This window comes from Aedes aegypti, chromosome 1, assembly GCF_002204515.2.
Source record: "Aedes aegypti strain LVP_AGWG chromosome 1, AaegL5.0 Primary Assembly, whole genome shotgun sequence".
NCBI classification, from domain to species: domain Eukaryota; kingdom Metazoa; phylum Arthropoda; class Insecta; order Diptera; family Culicidae; genus Aedes; species Aedes aegypti.
Window position 1 is genome coordinate 252,673,771 of NC_035107.1, and position 20,206 is coordinate 252,693,976.

A 20,206-nucleotide genomic window follows, 5' to 3' on the forward strand; every position below is an offset into this window, starting at 1 on the left:
TATTGCTTGACTGACGTCCGCCACCAAAAAGTTCCATGTGAAACGCCGTCTCAAACCCAAATCGGTAGTGATGAACTTCGTGGAATACGTTTTTATTTCTGAACCGTTGGCCGCGTGGAGCACGAAAGGCATTGGTCCAGACATCTTCTCCTTCCTGGATGCCGGTATTATCGAGATATCGGATCCCGTATCGATTAAGAAACACAGATTGCTTGTTTTATCGTAGATTTTGAGGCGCCGGCTTGAAAAAGTACCACTCACCTTCGCCGATTCAGGTGAGCAGAACTTCAGTTTTTTGGTTTCTTGTACTGACAGGGCTGCTTGCAACGCTGTGCCTGTAGACCGTACGTTCGGTGGTACCAGCACATTTCGCTCGTCATCCTGGATGAAGATGCAGATCGGCTGCAACGGCGATCGTTACTGTTGCTTCTGAGACGATGAAATTCTGCGCTGAGCGTTTCCAACTGCTCTTTCATGTGTTCCATCTGTTCATTCGTTGTGGAGAAGGTTCCATTAGCAGCAGTAGAAACGGCTGCGACGTTAGGAGATTCCGTCATTTTGTCGGCCATCTCCGCTAACTTGGAAAGCGTACCGTCACTGATCGTCAGGATAGGGCGCACATGCTCTGGCATGCGCTGGAGAAAAAGCATTTTCAGCAGGTTGTCATTCACATTGAGTCCGGTGGCCAGCTCTTGCATTTTAGCAAGCAGGTGCGTTGGACGCATGTCGCCGAGATCAGTGGCACCAAGAAGTCGTTCCAGTCGGGCCTCCGGTGAGAGAGCGAATCGTGATATGAGCCGAGCTTTCAACGACTGGTACTTATTTTCCGCTGGAGGAGCGGATACCAAGTCGGCAATGTGACAAATCACCGACTGGTCCACCTTTGCCACAATGTGGTAGAACTTAGTGTCATCCTTCGTAACGTTTGCGAGGATGAATTGCGCTTCGGCCTGCGCAAACCACATCTCCGGATCCGACTTCCAGAAAACAGGCAGCTTCACCGAAACTACAGCTGCGGTGCGCGCGTCCTGCTGCTCGTTTTCGTCCTGCATATCGTAGTTGAGGTTAGGAAAATCGAAAACGGTGTTGACGATAAAACGACCGGATTTTCACTACCGCTGTACGCGTACGTGTTCCCGGATCACGTCGGGGTCACCAATGTGGGGGACGTGATGAAACAAGACCGAAAGAACGCGATTTACAGTGAAAAATAATAACTTTATTTTCTCTACCGAATACACGTTTGTTTACCGGTAATGCGACACTTCGAATGATGACGTTTCTCCTCTCATGGGTTCGCTATAAATGACGTCCCATAAAGTATTATTTTTCGTTATCTAAAATCGTTCTAAACACGTTTTGGGTATTTATTTATTTTTATTTGCAAATTTTCAAATTTTGGTTTTTGATTTTTATAATTTTTATTTTTGAACATCCCTAGCTTTTTTTCAGTTTTTCTTGAAGCCTTTTCTAGTTGTGGATTTTTGGCAATAATAAAAATTTAAATTGTTACGGTATTTTTAAAAATATTAAATTTTTATTTTTTTTTTCGGAGCGTATTTTGTTTTCCGTGTAACTAACGGAAAAAACAGGTTTGAAATGATTTTAATACCACCAGGCTCTTCTTTTGTGAAAGGTTAATCGTAGAAAAATATAAAAGGTACGATTGTTTATATTACACGTTAAATGAAGCCCAGGTATTTGTAGGTTATTTAAGAATGCAATTTTTCAAACAATTTCTAAAAATACAAAAAAGTTTCAAAAGTCATAAAAAACTTTTCTTATATGCTTGTTATGAGTTAAGGTATAAGCCGAAAATAAAATCAATTTGTATTCCGAGCTACGAAAAAATACACAAAATTCAAAAGTGTACCCCGTCTAAAGGCGGGGTTGGGTATTAGAGGGTTAAACTCCAAATAAACCTTTCTATACCAACTGATGCAAAGTTCGAGAGGCAGGTCAAGGGCTAGCGATGATGTAGAGCTTCGGTGCATAAGAATGAGCCTAATTACATTAAATTAAATTTATATTTGAATCGCTACCAACATTGATGATCCGGACATTTTTACCTCCATTCCCATGCAAATACGATGTTATCCTGCTGCAAGCACCGCACAAAGGCAAAGTTTTAAAAGGATAATTTTGCGGTTTGTTTAGTCCGTGTCGATTTGTCGGTAAATGCAAAGGACACACAAGGCGACGCCTTTTATACCCAACACAACTTGCTCATGCTGCGGTTTTGCATGCATGGAAATCGCGTTTTTTCTCAGTCGGTTGGTTCGTGCCAGATTACAAGACCGCATAGTGACCACCACATCATACCTATTGCAATCGATAACCTACGCGATACAATGATGGTGGTGATAGCCCACCAACGCTTTTAAAGAGTGTATTGTCATAAGGTACCGTGGGGCAAGTGGGTAATGGAATTCGCATAGTTGAGATTCTTCAATTTCTAGAGACTTTAAATTGAAACATATGAGGTCGTGTATATTTTTTAGCTTGACTCCCACTAAATATAAGCAGCATGCTGAAATTAGTTTTTATGAAAAATTGAAGAAAAAAATACAGAAAAAGTTTTCGAAAAATGCCTTAAAAGTGGGGCAAGTGAAAAGTTTACCGTTTTGAACAATAATTGCAAAAACAAACAGTTATATTCACGATTTCTATTAGCTTTAACATTTGTTAATGCTTCCCAATGAACAATAACATAAGTTACATGTAAACAAAGAAAATGTTATTCTTTTCACTTTAATTTTCTTCTGTTCAGTTTTGTTAGTTGAAACGATTCGACAACATTATGACTGCAACATTTCCAATGTTAGTTCTTACATTATAGGACAGCAATTGCTTTTCTGCTCTGTAGAATTTGCACCGCTCGTTATTTGTTTTTGAGATAGTCGGATATGACGTCGGATAACTCTTCGGGAGAAATCAAACGGAATCCTTCAATAAAGTATTTAGAATCTTTTTTATGTGGATAGACCTATACCCCATTTTTATGTTTTGAACTAGCTTACATAGACATTCCACGAGGTTTCCGTGTGTTCTCTAATATTGCAACTTTTCAGTCAACGTCTTCCTTCTAATTGGCTGCCCGAAGTAGACATATTAATATTGTAATGTTTGACAACATTTTTTAGAGAAGTTTCATGATTTCTAATAGCTTTTAACGCTTGAGTATAGTGTTTCTTGAATTATCAGCACGTTATGTTCGATGACTATGATAATTGCGAACCATGTTTACTTATGGCTACTTAAGTACGAAAACTCAAATTTAATCTCTAATGATAAACTTTTCACTTGCCTCACCTGCTAAGAAAATTGACGGTGTTTAAATTTAGTTATTTTTAGGTCTACGTCGAATTACTTCTTTTTTTATTGCAGTTTGAAACTGTCACAGAGGACAACTAAAAAGTGGTACAGGAAATAATTTTCCGCAACTTTTTTCCACTGAAAATATTAAAATAAGATTGTACGCCGCCAACTTGTTACGGAGTAGCAGTTGACAGGTTAACAATTTTTCGCTCTATTATGCAAAAATGGCTGAAAAATCTCAGAAATCTCTTACCTATCGTAATGTTCTGAATGGCCTCAAAGGTTTACGCATGAGTTTAAAACGTTAATTCACATATTCAGTAAAATATATCAATTGTTTTCACTTACCCCATTTACCCACTTACCCCGCGGTACCTTAAATGAGATTCCTTGTAATTTTCTAGGAAATTTCCAGGTGTCAGATGACTGCTACCCTCAGTATATAAATGCTGGTGATCTTCTAATTTAAGCGCAAGCGAGAGGAACTGTTGATGCATTAAACTGGCATCCACAGTAGACCGTATATACGTCAATTTATGCGGGAAGGTGTAGGGTTGGTAATTTTTGTGGCAGAGGCAGCGTCCATTTATTACGTAACGCTAAAATTGGAAATTTTTGACCACCCCTCCCCCTCCGTAACGCTTTTTGTATGAAAAATTTCAATTTTTTGTAAGAGCCGTAACGCTTGAGCCAACTTCCCCCTCCCCCTAAAGCGTTACGTAATTTGTGGATGCCGCCAGAGAGGCTTACTGTTTGGTTCGCAGACTGCCTATGTATTAGGCGTAATGAAAGACGTGCTATAATGATGGAATAATAAACGTGTAAGGAAACGTTTTTTGTCCATCTCTGGTTCTAGCAAATACCATGAACTGTGATAGATCAACTGTGATCTATTGAGAGTGGAAGACAGAAACAAGTGAGAGATACAATTACAAAGTACGGGGAAAGGAACGGGCCTGGTATTGAACTATGGCCTTCTGCTTATGAAACAGAAGCGGTAGCCATTGGACCACCAACCCCGTCAATTGGGCTTATTCTACGACTGGGGTGAGGTGACAATTGTCGGTGTCGTATAGCGAGGTGACAATCTCGACTCGAGTGAAGTGACTCTCCATTTGATTTGCACGGCGAGTCACTTCACTCGAGTCGAGAATTGTCACCTCGCTATACGACACCGACAATTGTCACCTCACGCCAGTCGTAGCATAAGCCCAAATATGTTCCCCTAGATTATAAAGAAATTTCGGACATTTCAGAAGAAATTTCTGGTGATTTGAATGAATGATGAGTCCGTGTAATTTTTCTTAATTGCTGTGGCCTTTTGTCTAGAAAAAGAGTGTGTACAGTTTTCAGAAACTGTAATTTATTATTTCAGAGAAGTAGAAAAAAAAGATCCTATTCTACATAACTTTGAAGCGGTGTAAAAATATAAGTTTCTTATTATCAAGATTTTGTTACTATTAATTCTAAGAACTAAAATATTTTCATGTTACTTTCCAAACAATTCCTTTTAAGGATGAAGGATCTTTTCTGCTACTAAGTTCTTATAATTATATCAGATTTAACAATATATTAGTTGGAAGTTAAAGTCAATTCCCTGAAGAGGCGAGCAACAAACATTTCATGAGATAAAATCGTGGCACTGCTAAAGTTTTCGTGATAAAATAGGTACTTACCTACACGAAACCTCACCAATCTTTCTCAACGGTAGCATCCGTAGTCTGCATGTACGGAGGCACCAGTTTGAACGTACAGCCCTTAAGAGCTCCGTTGTCCACGAAGTACTTCAACAACGAGTACCAATGGACATCGCGCTGCAGCGTATCCGGATTGCCAACGATGATCATCAGCGCCCTGGCCCGGGTAATCGCCACATTCAGCCGCTTCTCGTTGTTCAGAAACCCAACCGTGGACAATCCGGAGCGTACCGTCGAAATCAGAATGATTGGCTTCTCGCGTCCCTGGTACTGCTCTGTAGATCCAACCTCCACCTTGTCCCAATTGTTGTCCTTGACAAGACCTTTGATATGGTGGACCTGCTTGGTGTAAGGCGAAATGACACCAATGTCGTTTTCCGCCACGGTACGTCCGTTGATCTCCTTCGAGAGGATGATTTTAATGTACGCTATGATTTGGTCAGCCTCCTGACGATTGTACAAACTGCATGAGTGGGCGTCTTTCTCGGTTTGGCCACGAATCGCGTGGAAGAACAGGGGGAAATCCTTTCGAGGTAATTCTGGCCAACCGATTGCCCAATCGGTAGCGAAGGCAGGTCCACATGGACGCAAGTCGCCCTCGTAGAAGGCATAATTGGAAAATTGCAGCATGTGCTTATTGGAGCGGAAATTGTTTAGCAGCTTCGTTATTACCAGATAATTGTACTGGCCGGTGGCGGGATCCTTCAGATAGATGCTGTGATTCATTAGGCGTTCCAGCATCGATGTTTCCTGCACCGTATGTCGCAGAAACTCGTGTCTAACGAGAGGACCCAGCTGTTTGGGATCTCCGGAAAGTACCACACTGGCCGTTACTTCTTTTTCGCAAGTTCCAATTCCGGCGATTGGAACTAAGGCGGAAATTTCTTTTGTACTCCCTGCTTCATCGATGAAGATGTAACTGAAGTGATTCGGATCAATTTTAGCTTGGGCCAATCGACCGCACATGGTAACGGTGGCCACCACGATTCGGCTGTTGTAGATATCGTGCCAAGAGGGGGTTGCGTACGTTCCAGAGGCCAAGTTTGATATATCGACGACAGCTTCGTTCATGTTCAGCATATTCTTCTCGCACGCTTTGGACAAAAAACGGAACACATCGGTTGCAGGAATAAATTCCAACAGGCGCTTGGTGAACTCATCGCAGGCAAAGTTCGACGATGCCGCCACAAGAACGTTGGCCTTTGGTTGTAATTTCCAAATTTGAACAACTGCTTCTACCAATGTTGAGGTCTTACCAGTGCCAGGAGGTCCAAACAAAATGTACGGAGCTGGGAAGGCAGTACGATTAACTATATTCCGGACAGCAGACATCTGCTCGTTGTTGGTAGCGACATTTTTGCTGACCCATTCAAATCTGTAAGATAATTCAAGTGTATTTCTCATGAGTTTATTCGAATTAACAACACTTTACCTTTCGTATTTGATCTTCTTTTCCACCGGTGGCTTGGGGAACAACAGCTTCTCAATGTCCGTTTTGGCCAGCAGGGATAAGGCAAAATACTCCATCTGAAACGTTAGTCGATTGCATTCGAAGACAACCGTGTAGAACGGAGCCGGCTCCGGCGGGGTATTCATATGGATCACCATGTAATCCGGATGGACCTTGTGAATCGTTCCTATGAAACACCGAGGTTCGAACTCGCTGGGAATGATCACCTTTACTCCGCACTCCTCGTCTAGCAAGGTGGGAGCCACTTGGAATTGGTCAATCTACGAAAAACAGATTAATAGTTAGTTACCGTAAAACGAAATGAATGTAAATGTGAGGCGGAAAGAAACAAAGCGATCTACAGTTAGAAAAATTACAGTTATGGAAAGGATGGGCAAGATGGGCCACCAATGAGTATTTCCAAAAGAGCGGTTCCACAGAAAATGACGACTTTTTTCCCAAATTTCATTTTTATATTTTTTGATTTGGATGAAATTTTGCACATGCTTTCTTTATGCCCGAAAATGCCTTTTTGCATCATCGGCTCGCCATTTTGACTCTAGCCTTACTTTTGAGAAGGGCCTAAGAAAAAAATCCTTAATTATTTTCAAAAAATTATAACTTAGAAACGGTTTGTCCGATCAGTTTGGTGCCTTCCGCAAAGTTTTAGGTTATTGTTGGGACTATCTGGAAAAAAATATACACTGTAAAAAAAATGTTGTAATTTTTTATATATCGAAAATAAAGCTTAAAAATCAATTTTCTCAAAAATTGTATTTTTGATTTTTTTTTATTTTTTTATATGTTAATGTAGACAAAAAATGAAGTCTTTTGCACAGTGGGTCAAGATGGAGAAATCATGGACAAAAAAGTTATGATTTAAAAAAAAGGTTGATTTTTCAATATGGTCTAAATAAACTTTTTGAAATCGTCCGCCAACCTGTTGCCGGGAGCAACAGGGCACAGGACCGATAGCTCGACTGGAGGGGGCTCTTAGCAACTCTAGCCTTTAAAAAGGCTATTTTGGTGACCACTGGTGGAGGGAAAGGCGGTTTGGCAACTTTACTAAACTACTATATTATTCCTCTTCGATTTGTACAGAGTGATGGTCGAAAGAAAACTGAATAATCTCCTTGCGCATGCAAGCTCCCTTTATAGGTGTCAGGTAGTCAGAAACGTTGCATGCGCAGCGGTGGGGTTAATATGGAAAATTCCACTCTTATGCAGCCCACAGACGCTCAGACGGTTTGACCAACATTGACTCCGCCCCCCAGGTTGATGCTCATGTTGGTGCTATGTTTGACCGTGTGTGATGCTGTTTGACAAACCAATTTGACAGTTTGTGAAACCAATTTGACGGTTGACGAATCGGTCGGCCAAAATCAAACGAGTTTGATTTTGCTCAAACCACCGGTGGGCTGAGCGAAATGTTCGACGAACCGATCGTACCATCTGTAGGGATGTTGCACGAACACCGACGTCATCATGTCAAATTGAAGCTTCGACGTCGCATGAACTGCCGATGCAGATGGGTGGAAAGTCAAAATGCGTGAATTTACGCAGCGTCGGTGCCATAGTGATCTATCAAATGCACGCTGCTCTTGAGTTGTTTCTATATATTTTACTATCGTTTCCAACTATCTCTAACCGCAGACAGACGTTTAAGCAGGAACAAATTTATTCAAAATTCCTGTGTAAATTCTACCGTGGTGTCACCTAGGGAGCAAATTGCTGCAGTACAGTGACAGTTTGTAAAAGCACGTGGCTTCATCTTCTCGCTTACCACCCAGTCCACCACCCACTGTACAAAACTATCAAAACAATCACTTCAAAAATGATTCACACAATTGTGATACTTTCACGCCAATTTATTTTACATGAGTAACGATCATTCAAGGGTGTTATACTAGCATGAATCTGTGAGTAAATTGAATGCCAACTTGTGGTAAAAATTACAATGGATTTTATTGATTTTTACATGAGAAATTGGATCCAAAAGGGAACATCATCCACCCAGCCCAAAACAAAGGTACATAGTTTTTAGCGTTGAGCACGCCGGTTGTGGGAGCCGTTGTGTGTCGTGCTGTCAACGAAATGTGATCGGGGTGGTGGCGGGACGCATACGCCACTAACGCCATCTGTTAGCTGATTGCCACTTGGCGATTTGTGGCGGCCATGTTTTTACACAAGTGGCTGAGTCTAACTTGAACGTCTGTCTGCGCTCTAACCGTTTTCTTTAGCAAATTCACAAAGGATTCTATAATTATTCCTTTAATTTATTCCTCAACCAATTTCTCCAGAAATATCTTCAGTGAATCTAGCAGTTTCACCTGTGATTCAAAAAATCCATCCATGTATTGTACCTGTATTTGTACTACAGGGATTTCATCAGGAATTTTACCAGGTAATCCTCTTGTAATATCTTAAGGAATTCTTTCAAAACTGCTTCATGATTCCAAAGGTGTTCTTCCAGAAATTTAATCAAAATTGTTTTCAGTGAATTGACAAGAAATTCATGTATAAATTCCTTCTGAAAGTTCACCTGGAATTCCTCATGGGATTCTACCAGGAGTTCCTACAGGGATTCCATCAGTGATTCCTTTGAGAATCAGGAGTTCTTCTTCTTCTTGGCGTTACGTCCTCACTGGGACAGAGCCTGCTTCTCAGCTTAGAGTTCAATGAGCATTTCCACAGTTTTTAACTGAGAGCTTTCTTTGCTAAAGTTGCCATTTTTGCATTCATGTACCGTGTGGCAGGTACGATGATACTCTATGCCCAGGGAAGTCAAGGAAATTTCCATTACGAAAAGATCCTGGACCGACCGGAAATTTAAACCATAAACCTTCAACAAGGTTTTGCTTTGTAGCCGCGGACTCTGATCACTCGGCTTAGGAAGGTCTCTAGAATCAGAAGTTATTCTACGGAATTAAACTCTATTTCATCCAGGCATTCCATCAGGAGAACTTCTAAAGGTTCAATCATAAATTTTACGAAGGTTTCATTCAGCAGTTCCTTCAGGGTTTTATCAGGACTAGCTCTAGGGATTCCATCGGAAGTTACTCTAGGAATTCCATCAAGAATTCTTCTGGGGGTTTCATCAGATGTTCGTCTAGGGATTCCATCAAGAATTCTTCAGGGATTCCATCTGGAATTGAAACCAGGCTTCCCGAGATTTCATTAGGAGTGGAAAGTCAAAATGCGTTTTGATCCTCCAGGGATTCCATTAACAGTTCTCTCTGAAATTTCACCCGGAATTCTTCAAGAGCAGTGGCCCTCAGTATACCTGTTCATAATTGAAAAAATGTCTGGAAATCTATCGGTCAAGCAGTATCCTGAATTCTCATACTAAGAACAATGTCTGGTCAAATTTTCAGCTAATTTGATAAAGATTTCAGTATGCTTCAAGTTAAAAATGTGTTTTAGGGCTAATTTCAAGGTTTGAAAAATCATAACTAGCATGAAAATCAAAACCACTTGCTATTACCACTATTTGAAAGCTAATTAAATTGAGTTTAAACATTCTTTGATCATGATTTGTTCTCCACAGTACCCAAAAATCACAGTTTTCTGAATATATATGGTAGTAAAAACACACATGGACATTAGTTTTTCAGAACCTTGTCAACAGGAATCGAACGAAATAAATCTATTAATTCATCAACTATTAACAGCTTACATGTTGCGTTAGGCAATAAATTACAAAAAATGCCCAAAGATCGAACACCGCTTCGCTACCTGATGATAGTTAATTCACGCATGACACATGTACCAGCCAATGAATGAATTGAACAAGTTAGCATTGCTTTTTCTTCCCGAATGATGATTGTTTGGATCGGATTTCATTGACGATTCAGAACGATTTGAAAACAATCATCATCATCGACTGAGAAAAAGCAGTGCTAACGTGTTCATTTTTTACACCCGCCAAAGCTCACGGTGGTGCTCTTGGCTCACCCACAGTGGATTTATAAAAGTACTTCCTAATTTTCTATTTTTTATAATTTATTTTCGTAAGATAAATTGTATTTGAAATAGGGATTCAGTTTTAGATATGTATAGTCATCATGTTCTGGAAATTAAAAATTGGAAATTTTCATACAGGTGTGTTTTTCAGAGAGAACACTCCCTGACAATAGTGATTTTCAAGAACCTTGAAGCACAAATCTCAACCAAACTATGTTAAAACTTGCTCCAATCATGAAAGTGTGTTCGACAAAAGTTCGTAGAATTGAATCAACTACTGTGTAGAGGTATTTTCGATCATTTTTGGTGTTCCGTTCGATAGTTATGAATTTTTAAAGTTTGAAATTAGCTTAGAAACACACAATTGATTTGAAGAAGCACACCTAAATTATCTCCAAAATGACTGAAATTTTGACAAGAAGTTCATTTTGACAAAAAAAATCAAAGTATTGGTTGACTGGGAAATTTCCAGACAGATGAATAGGTCTAGTCCTCAGCCTAACTGGTTGTGCGGGCCACCCTTTTGCTCTTAAAACACGTCGCGGGCCACTAGATGTAAACATATAAGTTCGACCAAAATGACTCGATTAGAATTACTTTCGACCAAAAAAATTCGATTGGCACGACTCATTCAAACAAGCTTTCGACATTTGATACTTAACTTGAACCATTGAAACGAGACTCGACAACACTTACTTAAATTTCGTGCCAAAATGAACCAGCCTCTGATTGGTCTGCCAGACAGCGTAACCATCAATGATTATTGCACGATAGCTTCAGCACCTTCTGTGTTCAGCTTTTTTTTTTCAATTTCATACAAGAGAAGAAGAGAACTAATAAGAAGCCAGGTGTCACATCTTGTTTTAGGGGTCGGCAGGTGATTTCTGGAATTTGCGTGCTTATTATGTCTGGCAGTTACTAGCGATTTCAATCATCTTTCCACTGATGTCCCTGGATTTTCAAGAGTTCATCCTTCGTGCAAAAATAAATGTCAAAAATTGTAGGATTTCCGAAAATGAAAGATGAGGCGAGTGTGTTATTACTTTAAAGATGAGGATGGATTTGATAAATCTTCAATATTATAAACATTTTTAATACAATAATTGTAACATTGACAACAATTAACCTCCATAGAAGAAAAAAAAAAACCTCAGCCGAATAAAAACTATGACTTCAGCGTTATTTTAGAATCAAAATAAAAAATACTTAGAAAAATCGCTTTCTTACTTGAACTTTGAAAACTGCGCTACTAGAACGTTGAAAACTTTGGTGTTTTAAAGAAACGATGATATCAGACTTGAAGAAACTTTGGGTTATCAAACAAACAAAGGAATAAGAAATTGAAATTGTTTTCCTTCGTTTCTTGATAATCATTCCATAAGGAAGAGAAAATCTGGAAAGTTATTGAATGGCTTACTTTGCCAGATATTGCAGAAGATATCTAGTTATCTAAGATAACTTCTGAAATCACAAGATGCGGGCCGCACAACTTCAATATTCAAAATCACTCCGCGGGCCGCACAAAACCTTCCTGAGGGCCGCAGTTTGGTGACCACTGTTCAAGAGATTAAATCAGATGTTCCTCGAGGAATTGATGGCAGCCCTGTGCCATTCAGCATCGCGCGCCAATCGAGTGTAAAAGGAGCTGACTGAATGAAGCTCAAAAGGGAATGGAAAGGAGGAAATGAATAAAGCTCATTCAAGTGTTTTGCCTCGACCTGTAAAGACGTGTTTTACTGTTCTCTTTGCTAATTTACCCCTCCAATAGGAATCCCATCAAGGTTTCTTCTAGAAATATCAGGGGTTTCTCAAGGGGTTCTATCAGGAGTTCTATCCGGAAACTTATCAGGAACTCTTCCAGGAATTTTATCAGGAGTCCCTTCAATGATTAGGAGTTCCTTCAAGAATATCTATAGATAGGAGTTCTTCCAAGGATTCCTTCAGGAGTTCCTATAGGGATACTATCTGGAATACCTTAGAGCTTCCATTAGAGTTCTTTTGGGGATTACATCAGAAGTTCCTCCAGAGTTCTTTCAGAAATTCCACCTGAATTGCCTCCAAAGATTCAATCAGGATTTCCTCCAGAGATCATATCAGGAATTCCTTGAGGAATTTCATCAGGACTCCTTCTAGGGATATCATAAGGAATTCTTCTAGGGATTCTTACAGAAGTTTCATCAGAAATTCCTCCAGGCGATAGCAACTGGAACTTCTTCAGGGATTCCATCAGGAATACCTCTAGCATTTCCATTAGAAGTTTCTCCATCGATTCCATCAGCAGTTCCTTCAGCGATCCATCATCAGGAGTTCCTGAAGGGATGCCATAAACAGTTTCTTCTGAGATTTCACCCGAAATGCCCCAAGAGATTCTATCAGGAGTTCCTCTATATATCCTACAACAATATCTTTATATTCCTCCAAGGATTTCATCAGGAGTTCCTCCAGGGATTCTATCAGGAATTCCAATAGGGATTCTATTAGAAGTACCTTTAGGGCTACCATTAGAGTTCTTCTGAGGATTTCATCAAGAGTTTCTCCAGAAATTCCACCAAGAGTTCCTTCAGAGATTCCAGCTAGCATTTCTTCCGAGATTCTATTAGGACTTCCTCCAGAGTTTATATCAGGAGGTCACATAAGAATTCCATTAGGATTTTCTAGGGATATCATAACAAATTTCTCTAGGCATTCTATCAGGAGTTCCATCAGGAATTCCTCCGGATTCCGTCAGGAATTCCTTCAGGAATCGTCATTTTAACAAGAGTTCCCTTAGAGATTCCATCAGGAGTTTCTTTGGAGATTATATCAGAAGTTTCTTCAAAGATTTCACCTGGATGCTCGAGGGATTACATCAGAAGTTTCTTCTAGGGATAACATCAGGATCTCTTCTGGGAATTACATCAGGAGTTCTTCTGGGGATTTCAAGAAGAGTTCCTTCAGGGGTTTTATAAGCATTTTCTTTAGACATTCCACCTGGAATTTCTTCTGGGATTCTATCAAGAGTTTCTATAGGGATTCCATCAGGATTTCCCCTGAGTTCAATAGGAGTTCCCAAGGATTTCCATCAGGAGTTCTTCTAAGGATTTTATCAGGAGTTCCAAAAGGGATTCAATTAGGAATTCCTACTGGGCAAAACAACAGAAGTCGTTTTTGGCATTTCATCACGAGTTCCCAAGGGATTCTATAAGGAATCCTTCTAAGGACTTTATCAGGAGTTCCTCTAGGGTTTCCTAGGAGTTCCTTCAGAGATTCCACCTGGAATTTCTACAGGAATTCTATCAAGAGTTTCTCTAATGATTCTATCAGGAATTACTCCAAGGAATACATCACAAGTTTTTCCAAGGATTCCATCTGAAGGAGTTCTTCAATAGATTTTATTGGGAATTTCTGCAGGGATTCCATCGGAAGTTCTTTCATAGATTCCATTAGAAAAACTTCTAAGACTTCATTATAAATCCGCCTGGGATTCCATCAGAAGTTCTGTCAGGGATTCTATCAGGAATTCTTCTAAAGGTTCCTTCAGGAATCCCTCTAGGGTTATTCTGGGTTAATTTCCTTAAGGAATCAATCCCAGAAATCCTCAAGGGATTTCTCCAGATTTTCCAAGGAATTTCTCGTGGAATAACTCCAGGGATTCTTAAGGGTTTTCAGGAACCCTCCAGCGATATTACCAGAAATTTATTATAATAGTTAACTTAAAATTTTACCTGTAATTTGGGAATCTACTAGTGACTCCATCATGAATTCCTCCTGGGATTCAAAACAGGAATTCCTTCAGGGATTCCTCTGGGAGGTTGCTTCGTGGATGCCACCAACATGAACTCCAATTATACAATAACGAATTTCCTACGCGATTTGACCACAATTTCCTAGTAATTCCTTCAGATATTTCAACAGTATGTTCCCTAATTATATCACCTGTAATTTTTCGCGAGAGAAGTTTATTAAGGAATATCACAAGAAGTTCTTCTAGCGTTAACACTGGGAATATCACCAGAGTTTCGCTAGAATTACCACTAGAAAAATCTACCAGTTTCGCCAGAAGTTCAACCATAAAATACTTCAAAAGTTTTACTAGGATTGTGCTTCAGGATTATCATAAATTCCTCCAGGGAGTTAACTGATATTTACTCAGAGTTTCAGACAACACATTTCTCTAAATGCCTCAGGATGAATCCCTAAAAGATCCATGGAGATATATCTTAAGAAATTCTAGGAGGTATCACCAAAGAAATCAATAGATTAATTTCTAGAGTATTTCCTGGAGAGATTCCTTATTATATTTCTGGAAGAACTTTAAAAGCAATCCCTGAAGGAGTTTCTGAAAGATTCTCTAAGGTAATTTCTTGTAGATTCCTTGGAAAAAACCCTCCAAGAAAAACTGGATGGAATTGATGGATAAATTCCTTCAGGAATCCTCGGAGAAATTTATATTAGATTATTGAAGTAATTCCTGCAGAAATCCCAGGACAAATGCCTCGTAGGGTCTCTTCAGAGATACAAGGAATCTTTTGAGGAAGCACAGGTGGAGTTTATAAAAGATTTATTGAAGATTCTCTCTAGAGGAATACCGAAGGATAACCTGGGGGATCCTCTCAAATACTTACAAGTGGAATCTCTAAAGAAATTCTTGCTGATCAAGTTTTGATGAATTTTTTTTTGCCATATTTCACTTGAAATCAGAAAGCCTTCAATTCTGATGGAATTCTTGGAAGAATTGTTGGTGGAATCCCTGGAGGAACTTGACGAATCCTTGGATAAATTGTGGGTAGTATTTGTATAGAAATGCTTGAAGTTTCGCTAGAGGAATTCTTAAATGAATCTTTGGAGGATTTTTTGGTGGAATTCTTGAAGGAAGCATTGGATGAACCACTGGAGAAATCCCTTGGGAAGTATTTGTATAGATCCCTGGAGAAATCTGTTGAAAAACTGCTAGAAAGAATCGCTGAAGAAATTCCTGGTGGATTTTCTGATGTAACTCCTTGAGGAATTCGAGAAGGAGTCCGAGGAGCAAGCCCTTAAAAAAGTCCTGGTGAAGTCCTTGGGGGAATTTCTGGTGATGATTTTTTTTTGAAAAATCCCTTGAAAAGTATCTGAAAGAATTCGTGATGCGATTCCTGGGTAACGCGTGATGGAATCCTTGGAACTAACTTCCAGAGAAATTTCTGAAGAAATCTTTGAAAAAATTGTTATAACAATCTGGAGGAATTCTAGAAGGCAGCCTTGGAGTTAGCCCTGAAGAAATTCCTTGGGATTTTTTTGGACAGATCTTTGAAGGAATCAGTGGTTGAAATCCACAATAATTTGTAGAGGAACCTCTAAAGAAATCCTTGGAAAAATTTCCACCTGAAGGTTTGCCCGCAGAGTATGCCTGAAGAATGTTCCCTGGAGAAATTTCTGGTTGAATCTGTGGATAAATTTATAAAGGAACTATTGATAAAATTCGTGGTAGAATCTCAGGAAGAGCTATTGGTGGAATCCTTAGTATAGCTTATGGATTCCTGGAAAAACTTCAAAGCAGAATAACTAGAGGAAACGACTAAATGATTCTGGATAGAATGTTTGAAAAAAAAAATTCCTTGGTCATTCCCATATCAATGACTGCTCAGAATATTTCCCGAAAGAAACCCGTCATGATTTCTGAGTTTTGCCGGACTATTTCGTACGAATTATAACTGGAATTCCTCTCTTAAATGTTGAAAGTTCTTTTCTTCCTTACTGCGATTATTGCCAGAAAATCGCGAAAAGATTCTCCCTCACAGCCACAGCATTCGAAAAAATAATAATCACATATTCACTAGACTCTCGGCAAGTCTGAAAGCATGCGAAGAAATATCGTGTTGCTGCAAGTTGGTCAAACGGTTGTATCAACATAAGTCGGTTTGACTAACTTGGGGGCGGAGTCAATGTTGGTCAAACCGTCTGAGCGTCTGTGGGCTGCATTATATATCGCTCGGTGATGCTTGAACAAACTCGATGCTGTACGAAGTGGTGGTAGTGCGTTCTACCTAGCTCTCTCGTTCAAGTTGTACAATGTACATAACTGGGTGGCGATTCGGCTGGATTGCGCATGCGCATGATCATGTCGCTCGGAAGGATGGAAATGGGAAACAAGCAAGACTGTCGAAGCGGTGTGTGTGGGCAAATTGGGGTGGTTGTTAGCTTGGTATTGGAGGCCGATATACTCGCGGCGGCTCGAGATTAGTAGGGCAGGGGTGGGAAGGACTCATAGACAAAACGGAAACTTCGCGTTGGCGCGAACACTGGACATGAACTGGAATTATGAAATAGTTAGCGAATGTATGAAATTAGGGTAAGTTAAATATTTATTAATTGAATGTAAATACCATCAGTGCACCAGTATCCGCTCACACTGAAAAAAGATAAGTTTGCACAAAGTAAATTTGAAAACTTTAGCCGCTAAACGGTTGAAATCGACAAATTGAATCATACTGTGGACATTTTTTTTGTGTATTTACTCAAATTACCTTACTTTTTAAGCTCGTGAGCGGGCTACTGGAACATGAGCGGGTACTGGTACGTTGACGGTAAATGTTAATTAATTTAGACTTGTATTTACAGGAGACATCACTTTCATTGGAAGTTGGCTGGCTATCCAACGTGTTTAATGCATCACTTACTCACAGATTATGATGATAATATTGAAACATTATATTTTCAAATGAAACCTAGGACAAGTTCAATTGATTGTAACTAATCCTTTAGGTCAACGCAGATAATTTATCAAATAAACTTTTCTTCAATTATAATTATATTGTTTTCTTAATTCTATTGAAAAAACTGAAATGAAATCATCGCAAGCTTATTAAACTATAATGTAAAAATCACTGACAATACTAATACTTGTCATCGGAATTCAACATAACATTGATTGACAACATCCATTGGTTTTAATTTTCAGTTTGCATGAAGGGTATGTGTTTTATCAGATGAATCTGATTAAAATGAAATCTCGCAAGTTAATGTGATGAATTGATGAGCGTTATGTGCAAAGCTATATGGAAAAAAACTATATGTGTTTTCAGATAGATCTGAAATGAATAATCGGTTCAGTGAGATTTTTAACCCTGCACTTGACGTTTTTTAACGAACAGTTTAAAGCTGAAGGTTTGATGTCAAAGGATTCATCATTTATCTGGAGGGGAAATATTCAGGCAATCAGTTGATTCAGGTAGATTGATGAAGTCCTGGAGTGGAAATATTGCAGAAAGGTTGGACAATATTTAATAAGAATCAATGTTATTTTCAATTCATAATGCATATGGTGTAACCAATCAATTTAATTCACAATTTTGTTTTACTTTTCAGATTGAAGCAAATATTGCAGAACCGAGGTTGATCAACTTATTGATTAATGTAAATGGGGCTTTAGACTGACTACACATATCAATGGTTGCTATTTCGTGATTGACCGAAATCAGTGAAGATGTACAAAGAATCAACTAGAAGTTCGGCTGGGATTGGCCATTAATTTCTTCAGTGTGCATAATTCAGCGCTCTATTTATACAGGGTCTGCCGATCACGGGAAGGAATGTTAGTGTGTAATCTATGCTATTTGGAGACCGTGTTTACCTCTGCATCTCCACAAAGGTTACTGGAAGGGATGTTTTTTAATGGTGAGGATCGTTGGGTCACAAAATTCACTTTGTTAAGCGATTAGACCATGATAAATAATTATTTGTGAGATATACAGCATCAGTGCATCATTATCCGCTCATGCTCTTATTTCCGCTCACTTGTGTACAAATTGATATTTCGTGTCATAACCAACATTTTTTGCACGGATATATTCTAGCAATATTAACAACTTTTAAATGAAGCCGCCTGACATTATTTTCATTTGATAAAATAATTCTTTAAACATAAAAATGGCATCTTTGACAAACGAAGTGTTAATTGAACAGTAAGCTGAGATGCAGACCTTGTCCTAGTGAGGACGTAATGACAAGAACCTTGACTCACAAACTTACCGACAAACGATAGAACTTCTCCGAAATTCCAGGCACAAGCTTAGCTTCCTTGATTCGATACTTCGTGTACTCCACCTGGAGGTCATAATCTTCAATCTGGTTCAGCACGTTCAAGTATTCGATGTAGTTTCCCGGGTGCAAACCATCCTTTTTGAATCCGGCCAAGCGATCCAACAGTGCCTTGGCGCCAGTAAATTTCGAATTGGGCGAGAAATCGTTCTTGTACAGTTCCTGTACCACCGCGGGAATCGGATAGTGATTCAAAGCAGGGCAATGAATCGGAGGCTTCTTCAAAACCAACTGTTCGCTCAGGAAATGACTCAACTCGGTGACCTGCACGTAGTATTGTTCCAGAATTTCCGTCTTTGCGGTGGCCAATCCAACCAATATCAGTGCGAAATTCCTATCCAACTCCGACAGCAGGCAGCTGTTGAAAGAGAATGTCGCAAAAGAACCCCACGGGATCCGTTTCTCGCTTTCGAACAAAGTCATCAACTGACCGTCGGCCAAGTGCAGATAGGCCATGTTGAGCAGAACAACCGGATGGGGAGAAACGTTTTTAACGTACACCAATGTTTTGGCGAAATCCGGACGATAATCCAGCCGGATTTGAAACATCGGTTCCTCGAGAATGTAATCCTCCACCTGACGGATGAACCGGAACTCGCGTCCGTGAGCCTCCAGGTGTTTGGCAAATTGGTAGTCATCCCGGCACTGGGCGCGACACACATAGCAGTACCGTGGACTGTGCTTCACCTCTTTGAAATCTCGAGTAAAGGTTCGAATGTGTCGCAGCTTCCAAGGTCGTTCCTTTCGTTTCGGCGGAGATGTTTGTGTCGCTTCTTTTGGCACCGATTCTGTTTTGACAGAATTTGCCGAAGCAAGCTGTAATGAGATTAATAATTAGCTCAATTTGCCTAGCTTGTTTCCATTCAATTCCTATATTACCTTGTCAATCGCAGCTTTAGAAGTGCTGAGTTTTGTCGCTGGAGTCGAATTCATTATAACCGGCATTTTTTCACAACTTTTTCACAGAAAACGTCGAAGAAATCCGAAAAACTGCACAGCTCTCAAACACGTGCTGCAAAAATTCTGTTGCTTACTGTCAATCACCACTGTTTGACAGCTGTCAGTGTCAGCCAGTGATGCCAGATGAGGTTTCATCCAAATATTACGTAACACAATTAATAGGCCAGGGAAAGTGGTTCATCTAGAGTAAATTTATATCAGAGCAGAAGTAGATTTTGTATGAAAATTGACAGGAAAAAGAATGACAAGTCCATCCACTTCTCCTGGCCTATGAACCACTTCCAAATCCAAATCCAATCCAAATCCAATCCATATCCAATCCAAATCCAATCCAAATCCAATCCAAATCCAATCCAAATCCAATCCAAATCCAATCCAAATCCAATCCAAATCCAATCCAAATCCAATCCAAATCCAATCCAAATCCAATCCAAATCCAATCCAAATCCAATCCACATCCAATCCAAATCCAATCCAAATCCAATCCAAATCCAATCCAATCCAATCCAAGTCCAATCCAAATCCAATCCAAATCCAATCCAAATCCAATCCAAAATCCAATCCAAATCAATCATCCAATCCAAATCCAATCCAAATCCAATCCAAATCCAATCCAATCCAATCAATCCAAATCCAATCCAAATCCAATCCAAAATCCAATCCAAATCCAATCCAAATCCAATCCAAATCCAATCCAAATCCAATCCAAATCCAATCCAAATCCCAATCCAATCCAATCCAAATCCAATCCAAAATCCAA

At 39.6% G+C, this 20,206-nt stretch overlaps 1 protein-coding gene across 1 annotated transcript; it reads right to left on the reverse strand.

Annotated features, from left to right (window-relative positions):
- Positions 1-4,590: 4,590 nt before the first annotated feature.
- On the reverse strand, positions 4,591-19,561 carry LOC5577128 (putative helicase MOV-10). The gene is made up of 4 exons (XM_001663167.2): positions 19,366-19,561; positions 18,418-19,302; positions 6,448-6,746; positions 4,591-6,390 (listed from the first exon to the last, which is right to left on the reverse strand). Exons 1-4 carry the CDS (start codon positions 19,429-19,431, stop codon positions 5,007-5,009), a joined length of 2,634 nt encoding a protein of 877 aa, XP_001663217.2. The 5' UTR covers positions 19,432-19,561; the 3' UTR covers positions 4,591-5,006.
- Positions 19,562-20,206: the final 645 nt, after the last annotated feature.

What these genes read in the sequence shown, in the direction of transcription:
- LOC5577128 (XM_001663167.2), bottom strand. Translation starts at nt 19,431, where the DNA reads ATGCCGGTTATAATGAATTCGACTCCAGCGACAAAACTCAGCACTTCT. An exon ending in CTAAAGCTGCGATTGACAAG is followed by an intron (nt 19,303 to 19,365) that starts GTAATATAGGAA and finishes ATCTCATTACAG; the next exon opens with CTTGCTTCGGCAAATTCTGT. An exon ending in AGAAGTTCTATCGTTTGTCG is followed by an intron (nt 6,747 to 18,417) that starts GTAAGTTTGTGA and finishes TGTTTTTCGTAG; the next exon opens with ATTGACCAATTCCAAGTGGC.